The sequence below is a fragment of the Clinocottus analis genome, unplaced genomic scaffold, assembly GCF_023055335.1.
Source record: "Clinocottus analis isolate CAN_PGR_092001 unplaced genomic scaffold, fCliAna1.0.p SCAF_4, whole genome shotgun sequence".
Classification (NCBI taxonomy): Eukaryota; Metazoa; Chordata; class Actinopteri; order Perciformes; family Cottidae; genus Clinocottus; species Clinocottus analis.
In genome coordinates this window covers 2,109,547-2,125,083 of record NW_027176153.1, presented here as the reverse complement: position 1 = coordinate 2,125,083, position 15,537 = coordinate 2,109,547, and the positions used below count along the sequence as shown (strand labels likewise).

The 15,537-nt window shown below is 47.7% G+C and overlaps 1 protein-coding gene across 2 annotated transcripts in view; it reads right to left on the bottom strand.

Annotated features, from left to right (window-relative positions):
* LOC137801169 (glutamate receptor-interacting protein 2-like) overlaps positions 1-15,537 on the bottom strand; it is a 43,932-nt gene that overhangs the window by 2,368 nt on the left and 26,027 nt on the right. Inside the window, exons 12-23 of one of the 2 annotated variants that reach the window (XM_068598607.1) lie at positions 12,779-12,965; positions 8,617-8,762; positions 8,449-8,529; positions 8,105-8,168; positions 6,689-6,834; positions 5,516-5,660; positions 5,093-5,232; positions 4,459-4,641; positions 4,222-4,381; positions 2,963-3,062; positions 1,557-1,742; positions 468-614 (exon numbers count right to left, since the gene is read on the bottom strand). In XM_068598607.1, coding sequence (XP_068454708.1) covers positions 468-614; positions 1,557-1,742; positions 2,963-3,062; positions 4,222-4,381; positions 4,459-4,641; positions 5,093-5,232; positions 5,516-5,660; positions 6,689-6,834; positions 8,105-8,168; positions 8,449-8,529; positions 8,617-8,762; positions 12,779-12,965 — 1,685 coding nt within the window. Of the gene's footprint in view, positions 1-467; positions 615-1,556; positions 1,743-2,962; positions 3,538-4,221; positions 4,382-4,458; positions 4,642-5,092; positions 5,233-5,515; positions 5,661-6,688; positions 6,835-8,104; positions 8,169-8,448; positions 8,530-8,616; positions 8,763-12,778; positions 12,966-15,537 lie in introns of those variants that run through there. The other variant, XM_068598608.1, reaches the window with a different exon arrangement.

The window sequence follows — 15,537 nt, the reverse complement described above, 5'->3', positions numbered from 1 at the left end:
TGCAGATTCTGATTCTTTAGGTCCTAATCTTTCCATAAAGGTGTCTTATTGACGCTCCAGGAGGCTTTTCTGGGGAATCTGGCTCATATCATGCTGGATGTTCATAGTTACCATCAAAATATCTTTTAAAAGTGATTATTTTTGCAGATATACATTTTTTCCCAAGACTTTGCTGAACAAATACATACAATAAAAACCAGTATTGTAATTAATTTGGGGTTCCTACGTCAACTCAAACAGGGAAAAATACATCTGGAGACTAAGATTTGTTCCACAGTTTAACAGGTCAACATGACGGCTGAGTTAAAGCATCGGTTTGTTGAAATAAAGCCGGGAGACGGTTAGCGTAGCTCCAGTTTTCATGCTAAGCTAACGGGCTGCAGCTTCTGTATTCGGCGTACAGACGAGTCGTGTTCAGGAAGAGGAGAGGAACAAGCAAAGCGTCCCATGTCTTCATGAGCGAGTACCTGCAGGATGCGGTCGAAGGGCCTCAGCCCCGCCTGGTCGGCCGGGCCGTCGGGCCGGATCATGTTCACGTACACGCCTTTCTCCAGGAGCCCGTCGGACACGCTGAAGCCAAAGTCCTGGCTCTCGCCGTCCTTCCTCATCGTCACCTGCAGACACAGCCGCACCTCAGAGTTACTGAGAGAGAGTCTCCATGGACGCCGGAGGGGCGGAGCTTACGGACGATCAAGCTAGCAGATGACTTTTAATCAAGTTAAAGTACAAAAACATTCGACCCTTCTGGATTCTTTAAACGTGTCCAGTTTCAGGCTTGTGTTAAAATATTGTTTATGTTTAGATAATGTTCATACAGAGCAGGTTCAGACGAATAAACACACAAACAAAACAATAGAGTCCTAGAACTACCCGGTTGTCATTGATCTATTTTTGTTCTTTTATAGTTTTTATTTCTTGTGCTTTTGTTGGCTTGCTTTATTTATTTATTTACAGACAGATAGATAGATAGATATCTTTTACACACACACAAAAAGTGTCAATAAACAATGTTTAATCTGTTCTTTAATCTTTGCTTTTATTTTGAAATCTTGGATAATTAAACTATAGTTAAAGCTAGGACAGTTTAGTGTTGACTCTGGCGCCCCCTGTGGACGAACGGAGTAGTGTTTCCATCTATAGAGAACTTTCCTTGCTCATGTACTGAAACTGTGGCTGGGGGGAGTCGACATGAGGCCACGTCTGTAAAACCATTCATGCAACTTATTGTTGAACAGATGAACTACTGGGGATCAGATGTAGGTTTTTGGATCGGGAGTCGGCTCATATGAGGATCGATACTCGCATATATTTTGAGTTTTGGCTCATTTTACGACGCGGCAGCTGCAAAAGCAGACACTGCACGGTCCCGCGCCTGAACCCTGGAACTACAGGGCTTTTATTTTGTAGTTTTTTAAAGCGCTTGCTGCACAGCGGCCCTCTCTGAAGCCCATGTGCCACCTCTTTGTTCCCTCGTACCCAACGGCGTGCGGCACCAATTAGTCGAAGCGTTTAAAAAGATAAAAACGCTGAGTCAGAGTCTCCCGAACACAGCTGACCTTGTGCAGGGCCAGAGCGCTCGGGGACAAGGCGGCGGCGGCGGCTCGGCCTGCGCTGCACGCGTTCAGGCTGCTGCTGTGGAACTCCCTCTGGATGGGACCGAGCTCAGAGGGGAACATGGAGTCCTCGTCCTCGGTCTTGGTCTCCTCCAGGTACAGACTGAGAGCGCTGCCCGTCATGGACGCCTGCAGGAGCACACGGGGAAAAACATCATCATGGGATTATGAGGAAAAACAAACAACGACACGTAGCGTGCATCTGTGCAGAAGAAGCAGTGAAGGTGCAGCGTGGTGGATAATATGAGATCCATCCCTCCTTCCCTCTCTTCCTCCCTCCCTCCCTCTCTCCCTCCTTCCTTCCCTCCCTCCCTCCGTCCTTCCCTCCCTCCTTCCCTCCCTCCTTCCCTCCCTCCCTCCTTCCCTCCCATGAAGTGCACACACAGGCTCTGGTTCGAGGCATCGCTGCAAAGCCGTTCCCGGCCAGCGAGGCAGCAGGTGTCCATCTTGTCAGATTTAATAACAGATTATACTCTCTGGAGATTATCGTCATAATGCTTCACCCGGCAGCGTCATTTAGGCCGACGCCGGTCTGAGGAGGAGGAGGGGAAGAGAAGAGGAGGAAGAGAGGAGGAGAGGAGGACAGGAGTAGAAAGTAGGAGGAGGAGGAGGAAAAAGAGGAGGAGAGGAGCAGGAAGTAGAGGTGGATGAGAGGAGCAGGAAGGAGAGGAGGAGGAGAGGAAGAGAAGAGGAATGAGAGGAGGAAGAGGAGGACAGTAGTAGGAAGTAGAGGAGGAGGAGGAAAAAGGAGGAGAGGAGCAGGAAGAAGAGGAAGAGAGGAAAAGGACAGGAGGAAGGAGAGGAGGAGGAAAGGAGAAAAGGAGCAGGAAGAGAGGAGCAGGAAGGAGAGGAGCAGGAGGAGAGAAGGAAGGAGAGGAGGAGGAGGAGGAGGAGAGGAGCAGGAAGGAGAGGAGGAGGAGAGGAGCAGGAAGGAGAGGAGGAGCAGGAAGGAGAGGAAGGAGAGGAGCAGGAAGAAGAGGAGGAGCAGGAGGGAGAGGAAGAGAGGAGAAGGAGAGGAAGAGAGGAGAAGGAGAGGAAAAGGACAGGAGGAGGAGAGGAGCAGGAAAGAGAGGAGGAGGAGAGGAGCAGGAAGGAGAGGACGAAGAGAGCAGGAGGAGAGCAGGAGGAGAGGAGCAGGAAGGAGAGGAGAGGAGCAGGAGAGCAGCAGGAGGAGAGCAGGAGGAGAGCAGCAGGAAAGAGAGGAGAGCAGCAGGAGAGCAGCAGGAGAGGAGAGCAGGAGGAGAGCAGGACGAGAGCAGGACGAGAGGAGCAGGAGAGGAGAGCAGGAGGAGAGCAGCAGGAGAGCAGCAGGAGGAGAGGAGCAGGAGGAGAGCAGGAGGAGAGCCTACCTCCAGCTCCCTGAGGATCTCTGACTGTCCGCAGGTCTCGAGGTCCTGCAGAGCCTGGGACCAGAAGCTGTCGTCCTGGCAACGAGGAGGGCTGACGAATCTATGACAACGCAGGAACCAGAACATGAGAGCGGCCTGATGCTCGGCCTGATGCTCGGCCTGATGCTCGGGCCGCGCCGCCCCGACAGGAGGAGGAGAAGAAGAAAAAAGCAAAAAGGCAGCGTGGGGAAAGCAGTGTTTTGTTGCTGCCTGCTGGAGCATCGCTCACGATGGACTTCATTTATTTTAAACACTGAGGAATCCGCTGGATTAGATGAAGCCTTTAAAAATAGTTTAGTCCCCCCCCACCAAAAAAAACAGCAGAACATTTAAAGCATGTGACAAAAAAGTTCAGAAAAAAAAGTGGGAAAAACGGACAAGGCCGATGCGTCCTGGAGCTTTAGGTGCTTTTTAGTTTTTGTGGAACAGTTTTTGGTCGTGGACAGAAGGGGTGACAGAAAAAAAAAAAAGATGCATCTAAGTGAAACACCAAAGAGCTGGCGGGCGGTTAGTAAAGCAGGTGAGAGAGAGAATACCTGAGAAAGAAGAAGAAGAGGAGAGAAAAAGGACAAAAACATGAAAGCACACGACACAAAATGAACTGAAAACAATTCATCAATGAACCCAGAGAGGGGGAAAGAATAACCACACACACACACACACACACACACACACACACACACACACACACACACACACACACACACACACACACACACACACACACACACTTTATTTGGGTGAAAGTGTCAATACAACAATGTTTGGACTGTTCTTTAATTTCTGCTTTTATTTTGAAATCTTGGAGAATTTAACTGGTTAAAGCTACAACGAGGAACTTTAACTTTGAGTTGATTTTGGCGACCCCTGTGGAGGAAAGTGGTAGTGTTTCTATCTATAGAGAACTCTTATTGCTCATTTACATATATTAAATGTGCCAAACAGATTTATTTTGATGGGTTTCATGAACAAAAAGGTTGTTTTATTTAATGAAAACTTATCACATATGCTTAATGTAAAACATTTAGTTGTAGATACAAAAAAAAAAAAAAAAGTAAAAAACGTCCTTGTACATAAAACACAATTAAATGTACTTTGCACCACTGTTCCTACACAGAATAGCATTTATTTAGATATATTTGCCTTCGCGGTGACATAAACACACTTAAAGCAGACGTGAATCGCCGCGTCGGCAGGAAGCGGCGGGCCTGAACACTTACCCGGGTATCTTGTCCCACTCGTCCTCCGTGAACCTCCCGTCGTACAGCGCGGCGTGGCGGTCCAGGCCCGCGGGGCCGGACCCGGTCTGGCCCCGGTGCGTGGCGCGCCGCCACTCGTGCGGGTTGAGCAACACGTCGGACGCTTTGTGGAGATACGTCCCTGGAAGACACACACAGCGGCCCTCAGCGGCGGCGAGGCGGGAAGCGGCGGCGTTTCACAGAAGGCGGGAGGCTCACCTTGGCTGCTGTAGCCCGCGTCGAACCCCGAGCTGTCCCAGGAGCTCATCGCCGAGTCGATGCTGGGAAGAGTGGCCGAGTAGACGTCCGAGTGCTTGCCGGTCTTCTGCGAGTCGGCGAGGTCGTCCTCCGGGTCGCTGGAAAACACCGTTTCTCTGTCTGGAGGCCGCCGGCCGTCTGACTCTGTGGAATGAGCAGGGAGGCAAATCAGGATTAAAAACAAGCACACGGTGTTTTCAAAACTCACGAAATTAGAAAACACAACATCGGAACTCTGCTTTCAAGGCCTTAAAGCCTCAGAAGAAGATTAATGAGTGTGCATTCCTCAAAAGAAGAAAGAAAAAACACAACTTTATGGTTTCTGGGTTCGTACATTTTGTTTCTTCTTTTTCTCCTCCTGAAAAGTTGCTGTGCAACTTTTTTTTTTGCATCAATAAAGTTTGTTCGAGATGTACGATCAGCGAGGAAATGTGAAAAAGACAAATATGAATGTTCATGCCGCGTCGTAAAGGAAACTTTTCTTTGTGTTTTCCCCTTTTTTGTGTTACAATACATTACAAATGTGTGTTTTTTCTCTCTTTCTTAGGTAACTGCATTTGTAATAGTGTTTGTTCAAGTCGATGAGGAGCCGTACGCTCGGGCTGTTTCTTTATCTTCAGGGTGACGGACTCCCCGGCCATCTGCAGGAGGTGGATGGCCTCGCTCAGCGGCTTCCCCTTCAGGCTGGCCCCGTTGATGGCCAGCACTCGGTCCCCTGTGTGGATGGCCCCGGTCCTGCAGGGGGAGGAGGAGACTGGAGTTACCCGAGTGTACCAGACGGCACCGACCAACCGGGCCCTGAACCCTGTCAGGCTGCCAGAGCGCCGGCCGGCCGGGACGGGCAACAAAGAGGCTCCTTGTTACCGAGAAAAAAAAAGATGGGAGCCAGACATCGTTCAGCGTCTTGTTTGTTTTAAAAATAGTTTCCAGAGCGCGGCGTAGAGGTCGCCACCTTCTCAAATAACTTTCTCTACCCCCCTGACCTGTGACCTGTGACCCCGTCACGACCGCTCCTCACCTCTCCGCCAGGCCTTTCTTGGTGAGGCCGGAGATGACGATGGGGTCAAAGGGCTCCTCAGTGCCGGAGATGGTGATGCCCAGCGGCCCGTTGTACCGCTTCAGCTCCACGGTGTAGATGATGGAGCCCGACATCTCCAGCTCGTCTGCGGGTCAGACAGGACGAGACGCAAGATCATTAAATACACAAACGATGTGTGTAACAGCAGAATTTTCAACCAACAGGTCACTGCCACCCTTATTTATGATTTTACCCCTTTTAATATTGTATAGATAGCGAGCTAGAGATAGCTAAAGATAGAGAGCTAGAGATAGAGATAGCGAGCTAGAGATAGCTAAAGATAGAGAGCTAGAGATAGAGAGATAGAGATAGCGAGCTAGAGATAGCTAAAGATAGAGAGATAGAGATAGAGATAGCGAGCTAGAGATAGCAAGCTAGAGATAGCTAAAGATAGGTAGAGATAGATAGCTAGAGATAGCAAGCTAGAAATAGAGATAAAATAGCTAGCTAGAGATAGCTAGCTAGCAAGAGATGGACATAGAGATAGCTAGAGATAGAGCTAGCGAGCTAGAGATAGAGCTAGGTAGCCAGAGATGGATTTTTAATATTGTATGGCTTAAAGAATTATTAATTATACACTTTATTAATCTGAAATGTGCTGCCAGAGTAGCAGCTTACAGACACAAAATACAATATTAAAACAACAAGGAGATAGCTGGGATGAAAGATATGTACAGTGCAGAGAGTATTAAAGGAAGTTGAAGTGGTTGGGACTTTCTATATCGACGAATGTGTCGATGTCAGTTCGTACGCTTCAGTGATACTCAAACGGGGGAACGTGAAGACACAATATTCAGAATTATCATCCATTTAAATATACTACTTTAAAACAGTGTTATTTAACACATATTCAATAATATACATGTCAGTTCCTGAACTGGATTTGATGGGTTGGATCAAATTAGATCTTTTTTCAACCAAAAAATGCTTTGTGCTGGTCAGGGGGCTAAAATAATTTTTCACATGGCGGTACAGCACTACAAAAAGGGGAAGAACCACTGAGCTGCATCCAGATGTCTCGTGTTGCCAAAAAGGGAACCACTCGTGTGTCCTTTGCCGTGTTGCTGCATCACATGTGAACTCTTGAGCACTGACAAAAAGGCTTCTACGTACCGATGTTGTCCTCGTCTTTCTGGATGCGGAGCTTCACCATGTCCTCGGCCTGCTGCAGCACGTGCATGGCGTCCTCCATGCTGCAGTTCTCCAGCCGCACGCTGTCGATGGCCAGCAGCCGGTCGCCGGGCTCCAGAGTGCCTGTTCTACCGGGACACAAGAGCGAGAGGGTCTCAGCCGGCAAACCGGGAAGATAGCTAGAGATAGAGATAGAGATAGGTAGAGATAGAGAGCTAGAGATAGAGAGATAGATAGCTAAAGATAGCTAGCTAGATATAGCTAGCTAGAGATAGATGGATAGCTAGAGATAGAGCGATAGAGATAGAGCGATAGAGAGCTAGAGATAGAGAGAGCGATAGATAGCTAGAGATAGAGAGATAGATAGCTAAAGATAGCTAGCTAGATATAGCTAGCTAGAGATAGATAGATAGCTAGAGATAGAGATAGAGAGATAGCTAGCTAGAGATAGAGAGATAGCTAGCTAGAGAGATAGAGATAGAGATAGAGAGAGATAGCTAGCTAGACATAGCTAGCTAGATATAGCTAGCTAGAGCTAGAGATAGCTAGAGCTAGAGATAGAGATAAATAGCTAGAGATAGCTCGAGATAGAGAGCTAGATAGCGAGCTAGATAGATAGCTAGAGATAGCAAGCTCGAGATAGCTAGTTAGAGATAGATAGAGATAGCTAGTTAGAGATAGATAGAGATAGCTAGTTAGAGATAGAGAGAGATAGCTAGTTAGAGATAGAGAGAGATAGCTAGTTAGAGAGAGATAGAGATAGCTAGTTAGAGAGAGATAGAGATAGCTAGTTAGAGATAGATAGAGATAGCTAGTTAGAGATAGATAGAGATAGCTAGTTAGAGATAGATAGAGATAGCAAGCTATAGATAGATAGATAGATAGATAGATAGATAGATAGATAGAGATAGAGATAGCTAGCAAGATAGCTAGAGATACATAGATAGCTAGAGATAGATAGATAGAGATCTGCCCTGCTGGTCCAGATGTGATCTCAATCCAATACGGGAAATATTACACAGTGGAAACAGTTTTATTTTGTGGAGGAAATAATCCTGCATGATGGAAAGCGTTGAGAATTAAATGTGACCTGAAAAGCAGCTGTGATCTGGCCCCTTTACTTGGTAAAAGTGAGGAAACATCCCATGACGGTGGCTTCCTTTTTGGAAGCACTCGAGGGAAAAAAAAGTAGAAATTGCCTCAAAAGAAGCTTTAATCTGGAGGTATGTAGATATTCTATAATGACTGCAACTTGTAGCTATGATAAAATTAATTGCTTATAATTGTTTTGCACATTTTGTAGAATCCTTTTTGAGTATCACGTTTAAAAAAAAAAAATCATTGTTTTAATGCAGGTGTGCTGCAGCGGTGACGACGCTGTGTGACGATGGAACATACCTGTGTGCGATGCTTCCTTTCCGGATGTCGGAGATGATGAGGGGCTTACCAGGTTTCTTACTCGCTGGTAAAACACAAGAAAAAATAATATGCATGTTTTAGGATGCATGACACGAGGATGAAAGGCTTTTGAAAGCATCGACACCCTTCTTATTGCGTCACAACGAGACTCAGACGTATTCAGATGAACGCCGGGACATGCCGGGTATTATTCAGAGCTAATGAGGGATGCGCCCTCACCCGAGTGTTTATGGATCACAGAACATTGATTCAATGGAGATCTACTGGAGAAATTAGCGAGCAACGCCGCCCCCTGCTGGACGCGCGCCTCATAACACGCTCACCACTGATGGTGATGCCCAGCTCCACGCCTCTCTTCTTGGGTAGTTTCACGTGGAAGGTGCCGCTGCTGGGAACCACCGACTCTAATTGGAAGTTGAGATGAAGTAAAAATGTCAGTGGGGAGGAAACAACACGAGTTGTTGGAAGAATCTTCCCGTTAAATATTATACCTGCCACATCAAACTCCAGCTCCACCGTGACCTTGTTGGTCAGAGCGGAGTCTCGGAGCAGCTGGTGGGCTTCCTCCAGCGTGCCGTCTTCAGTCGGGATCCCGTTGATGGACAACAGTCTGTCCCCGACCTGCAGCAGCCCACACCTACACACACACAGAGACACACACAAACACACACACAGCGGGAATCATTAAGATTTGCATTCTCGGTGAGATTTGCGTCTGAAATTCTTTATTTTTCCTGAATCATTTCCATGTGTCGTTTGTACAAGAATGCAAAACTTAAATAGAGCCACTAAAAATATAAAATACAAATCTATAAAATACACACACACACACACACACACACACACACACACACATCGTAATATTGCAATACTTTTCATTGTCTCCGTCTCCATTGTGTTACCTCCTTCGCCAATAAATTGTGATTTAACAGACATTTGAACAAAAGATTGACACTTTAAAGTGGAAATAAAGCTCCAGATTATATACAAACATAAGTTTTGATATAAAAACACAGGTACAAGTGTTTAGAAGAAGTGTAATTTGGCTGTGAATGCAACAGAAGGATGAAATTAATGTTATCTAATAAATAAAATGGACCACATTTCAAGCTGCAGCTCTCGAATACTCAGGTTATTGATCAATTACTGTTTTAATACAGTATTAGTGTGATAACCCACGTGTTAATACTGTAAGTCATGTCACAGATCTCAAATAAACTCCCTGAGAGTGCGTCGGGTCTCCACCGAGAAGCTTTCCAGGTCACTGGATCACGAGTCGGGAGTCCGATACCTCGTGATCGAGGTATCGGACGCGACCGAGGCCTTCAACGCCGCCTCGCTGGCGTCAGCGCGGCGGCGTTGCATTTCAGAGAAAGCAGCGTGACGCACGCAGCTGCTGTGACGCCACCCTTGCCCATGTGTTTAACACGCCGCCATTAAAAACACGATACGGCAACTCAACACTTCCCTGACTTGAACTCCGGAGAAAAAACTATTTAAATAATCACCTCCGCAAAGTGAGACCTCATACTCGGAAAACATTAAATAAATTCTCCCCCACACATCACACATTTAATTAATGATTACAAGGGCAAACAGCGAAGCACTGTCACGTGATGTTAAGTCACTAGCCGCCGCCGCCGCCGCCGCTCATTAACCTTGTGTGGAGGCCGACGCACCAACGTCACAGTCTGATGCCTCGCCGATCGCGCCTGTTCCCGACTGCTGCCGGACCAATCGTGTCACAAGACCGCCGGGGGCACCCGAGGGGGCCGGCTCAGACACACGCCATTAATCTCACAGGACAAGGACGGATGCAACAGACGCCGGCCTGATCGGAGCCGGGCGTTAATTAGCACCGCGACGCACAGTCCTGATCAATACGCACCGATCACAGAGCATCGGAGTGCGTCGTGTGATAAATCTGCTGCTGGAGGCTCGACAGGAGCAGCCCAGACTGAAGCGACCGCATTGTGAAGTTGTCGAGCACATCTGCTGTTGACCTTTGTGACCTTGAGGGAAAGCAAATAAAGCGTCACCGTGCCCGCGGGCCGGAGAGCAGCAACTTCTGTTTCTGCAAAACATGCCAACAAGGTTGCCAACAAGGTTGCCAACTACGTCAACGACAGTTTGGAGATGGGAAAAGAGGAACGATGGAACAAAACCCATCAAGGGGCTGAAGGTATGGAAGCTCATTCACGCCACTGTGATGAAAAAATTATTATGCACGTCATAATTATGAGATACTATCTCATAATGAGATGTTAAGTCAAACTTATGAGATAGTTAAGTCATAATTATGAGATCGTAAGTCTAAATTATTAGATAGTATCTCATAAATATGACAGGATCTTTATTTCTTTATCACGGTGGCGGAAACAGCTTCTATATAAATGTTGTTGTTACACACTGCTCAAAATAATTAAAAGGAACACTTTGAAAACGCATAAAATCTCAAGGTGAACACAAATTATATTGGATATGTGTACTGTCTTGTGAACGAAGGGGTGCCACATCTTTGACATGAACTGTAGCTATTTGGATTGTGTACCATGTGCATACTACTTGCTATATGTACCATGTGCATACTACTCATGTGCACCACGTGCATACTACTCATATGCATACTACTCATGTGCACCATGTGCATACTACTCATATGCATACTACTCATGTGCACCACGTGCATACTACTCATGTGCATACTACTCATGTGCATACTACTCATGTGCATACTACTCATGTGCACCACGTGCATACTACTCATATGCATACTACTCATGTGCACCATGTGTATACTACTCATGTGCACCATGTGCATACTACTCATGTGCATACTACTCATGTGCACCATGTGCATACTACTCATGTGCATACTACTCATGTGCACCATGTGCATACTACTCATGTGCATACTACTCATGTGCACCATGTGCATACTACTCATGTGCATACTACTCATGTGCACCATGTGCATACTACTCATGTGCACCATGTGCATACTACTCATGTGCACCATGTGCATACTACTCATGTGCACCATGTGCATACTACTCATGTGCACCATGTGATTACTACTCATGTGCACCATGTGTATACCACTCACATGTACCATGTGTATACTACTCATGTGCACCATGTGTTTACTACTCATATGTACAACGTTGGCTTTACAAAATAAACTGAATTTTGGCAAAATGGACGATTCAATTTGTGCAACTCTGAATGCGTCTAAATAGCTCGTCCGCCTGCTGGTGTGCATGCTTGATCACGTCGACATGCTCCTAATGAGACGACGGACGGTGTCTTGTGGGACCTCTAAGAGCATCAGTGAGCTCCTGTAGAGTCTGAGGAGCAACCTGCCGGCGTCTGATGGATCCAAACATAACGTCCCACAGGTGTTCTGTCAGGTTCAGGTCAGCCATTCAAGTGCATCAATTCCTTCATTTTTGTGCGAAATAAACCCCAAAAAAGAACATAAAAGCAGCTCCTGCAAAAGCTTTAGCTCACGTTTTCCAATATCTCCAAAATATAAATGCTATTTAAAAGCCTCTTGGGGCTGGAGATGCCACGCTGCCGTGCTCTGTGTCTCTGAAGAGTCATCGCATGAGGTCTTTTAACGGTTAGGATCACCATCAGGAGGTAAATCACATCACAGGCCCTCATTATGTGTCCAGCAAAGTAATGTGTGTTCTGCCCTTTAAAACGTACAAGGGAGAGAAGGTAATTGGTCACGAGCCAAGATGTGCTTTAAAGTGTTTTTAAACACTTCAAAGATGGAAGCTCCTCTGCTGTAGGCCGTCCAGCTATTGGATCATTTTGTGTGTGTATTGTGCATGGAGACATTTTAGTTGGCGTGCAGTAAACTGCTTTTCACGCCTCATCAGCTGCAGTTACATCCTGCAAGAGCCGGTCAAGAAGGTCCAAACTGATCTGGTTTGTGCGTTTGCTCGTCTTAAAACAGGAGCCTGTAGATGCATGTGTGGTATGATGACACCTCCCACAGCCAGGAGTCTTTGTGTCAGTCTGATACTGAATATATCATATTTAAACAAATGGTCATAGGGTCTAAGGTCATGTATATGCCCTCCCCCACAACAACATCTACATCGTACACATTTATACTAGTTATGTTCCAGTAGGTTTTCCAGTTGTGACAAAGAATGACAGATTTTCTTTAGCATGATATGAGCCAGATTCCCCAAAAATGCCTCCTGGAGCGTCAATAAGACACCTTTTTGGAAAGATTAGGACTTAAAGAATCAGAACCTGTCACAACAATCACAATAAAACAAAGTCTTGCCTGTTGGGAAGGAGTTTCAGTCAAAAAAACTGTGTCTTTCGGTTTAAAAATGGAAGAAAATTACGTATTTTATGCCAAAAGATTGTCCGAATGGGGCGTGCTGGGACTTAAAATTGGCGCGGGAGGATTTTCACGCACGGTTTTACAGTTTTAATCATCGTGCGCTTCCCTTCTGGAGGTCACGACCCCAATTTTGGGAACCAACCCAGTGACAACAATGCAGCTGTAATGCCTCAGACACGACGTTTAATTTCTTCCACGGTTCGTTAACGTGGCGCAGTGATTAGCGCCATCATGTCCAAGGTGACCCCCCCGCTGCTTGTTTACTGGCTGGTGTCTCGGTGCGTTACCTCTCAGCGGGGCTGTCGGGCTCCATGAAGCGGATGACCGGGGGAGCGGACAAAGCCTCCGTGGCGAAGACGCCGCCCTGCAGCTGGATCCCAAAACCCGTGAGCGGATCCCCCCTCAGGAAGACCTCGCTCGTCTCCACGTGGAAGACCTGCCCGCCCGGGCCCACGGAGCTGGACGCCAGAGACACTGAGGGACGAGGAGGAGGAGGAGGAGACGTTAGAGACACTGAGGGACGAGGAGGAGGAGACGTTAGAGACACTGAGGGACGAGGAGGAGGAGGAGGAGGAGACACTGAGGGACGAGGAGGAGGAGGAGGAGACGTTAGAGACACTGAGGGACGAGGAGGAGGAGGAGGAGGAGACGTTAGAGACACTGAGGGACGAGGAGGAGGAGACGTTAGAGACACTGAGGGACGAGGAGGAGGAGACGTTAGAGACACTGAGGGACGAGGAGGAGGAGACGTTAGAGACACTGAGGGACGAGGAGGAGGAGGAGGAGACGTTAGAGACACTGAGGGACGAGGAGGAGGAGGAGGAGACGTTAGAGACACTGAGGGACGAGGAGGAGGAGACGTTAGAGACACTGAGGGACGAGGAGGAGGAGGAGGAGACGTTAGAGACACTGAGGGACGAGGAGGAGGAGGAGGAGACGTTAGAGACACTGAGGGACGAGGAGGAGGAGACGTTAGAGACACTGAGGGACGAGGAGGAGGAGGAGGAGACGTTAGAGACACTGAGGGACGAGGAGGAGGAGACGTTAGAGACACTGAGGGACGAGGAGGAGGAGGAGGAGACGTTAGAGACACTGAGGGACGAGGAGGAGACGTTAGAGACACTGAGGGACGAGGAGGAGGAGGAGGAGACGTTAGAGACACTGAGGGACGAGGAGGAGGAGGAGACGTTAGAGACACTGAGGGACGAGGAGGAGGAGGAGGAGGAGTTAAAGACACTGAGGGACGAGGAAGAGGAGGAGGAGACGTTAGAGACACTGAGGGACGAGGAGGAGGAGGAGACGTTAGAGACACTGAGGGACGAGGAGGAGGAGGAGGAGACGTTAGAGACACTGAGGGACGAGGACGAGGAGGAGGAGGAGACGTTAGAGACACTGAGGGACGAGGAGGAGGAGGAGGAGGAGACGTTAGAGACACTGAGGGACGAGGAGGAGGAGACGTTAGAGACACTGAGGGACGAGGAGGAGAAGGAGGAGACGTTAGAGACACTGAGGGACGAGGAGGAGGAGGAGGAGACGTTAAAGACACAGAGGGACGAGGAGGAGGAGACCTTAGAGACACTGAGGGACGAGGAGGAGGAGGAGGAGACGTTAAAGACACAGAGGGACGAGGAGGAGGAGGAGGAGGAGGAGGAGGAGGAGACGTTAGAAACACTGAGGGACGAGGAGGAGGAGACGTTAGAGACACTAAGGGACGAGGAGGAGGAGACGTTAGAGACACTGAGGGAGGAAGAGGAGACGTTAGAGACACTGAGGGACGAGGAGGAGGAGGAGGAGACGTTAGAGACACTGAGGGAGGAAGAGGAGACGTTAGAGACACTGAGGGACGAGGAGGAGACACTGAGGGACGAGGAGGAGATGTTAAAGGCTGAGGGACGAGGAGACATTAGAGACACTGAGGGAGGAAGAAGAGATGTTAGAGACACTGAGGGAGGAAGAGGAGGAGGAGACGTGAGACGGGGAGGTGGCAGATGAAATGAAGCAGGAGTGAGATCGTGGCAGACACACAACAAATACCAAAAGAAGGAGGCTAAGCGGAAGAGACACGCACCCACAGAGACGACAATGAGTCACTTTTTACACGTCCGTCACGTTCACGTCAGGAATCAGAAAAGTGAGTTCACACATGGAGGCGGCCAAAAGGAGGGAAGGTGTTGAAGAGCCAAAACACTTCCGGGTTCGGAAATAAAATGACTAGAATTAGTTCACTTTTTGTCCAAAGAGTCGTCTCTTCCTTCCATCTCCAACCCGTCATAATGACACATGAATTGTTGAGCGACGGCCAACAACGTGTTTGCTGAAGTCACGGCGACCTTTGACCTCCGAAGTGGACTTTGGTGCCAAATTTTTTAAAGAAATTTCCCCCCCGAGGCATCCCTGAGGCATCACAAGAACATCACCGTGACCTTTGACCCCCAAGCTTTACAAATCGGTTCATCTGTGAGTGCAAGAGGACGTTTGTGCCAAAAGATTACAGAACCTCCCTCCAGGCGTTGAGAGAACGGGTTTGATGGCCGAACAAACAACACGGACACGTCACGTCTTCAGCACGGAGGCTTGAAAACGTTGACGTCCCATCTTCACAAGGATCATAGCAAACAGCCAAAAAGTCACGAAAAGGTGTTTGGATTAGAGAAAGACACTTTCAATCATGTTGACGCCACAAACAAGCTCCTTTCACCTCCATTAAATATACATATATGTTTTTTTAAAGGGACAGTTCACCCCAAAAATCAAACACACATTCTGTGTCTGACCCATTTGTGGACATTGGAGGTTTTGGCTGTAGAGATGTGCGACTTCTCTCCAGTGTAACAGCACTACAAGACGCTCGGCTGGCGGTGATGAAGAGCCCCCAAAAAAAATATTTTAAAAGCTCAACAGCAATGTCTGCTTCTAGAAATCATGACCCAGTTACTCAAGATAATCCACAGACCTTGTGAGCAGATTCAAGCCCGAACTATGGACTGTGTATATATATATATAATTATTATTATAAAGCCATATAATTGGAGAGGAGTCCGTCATC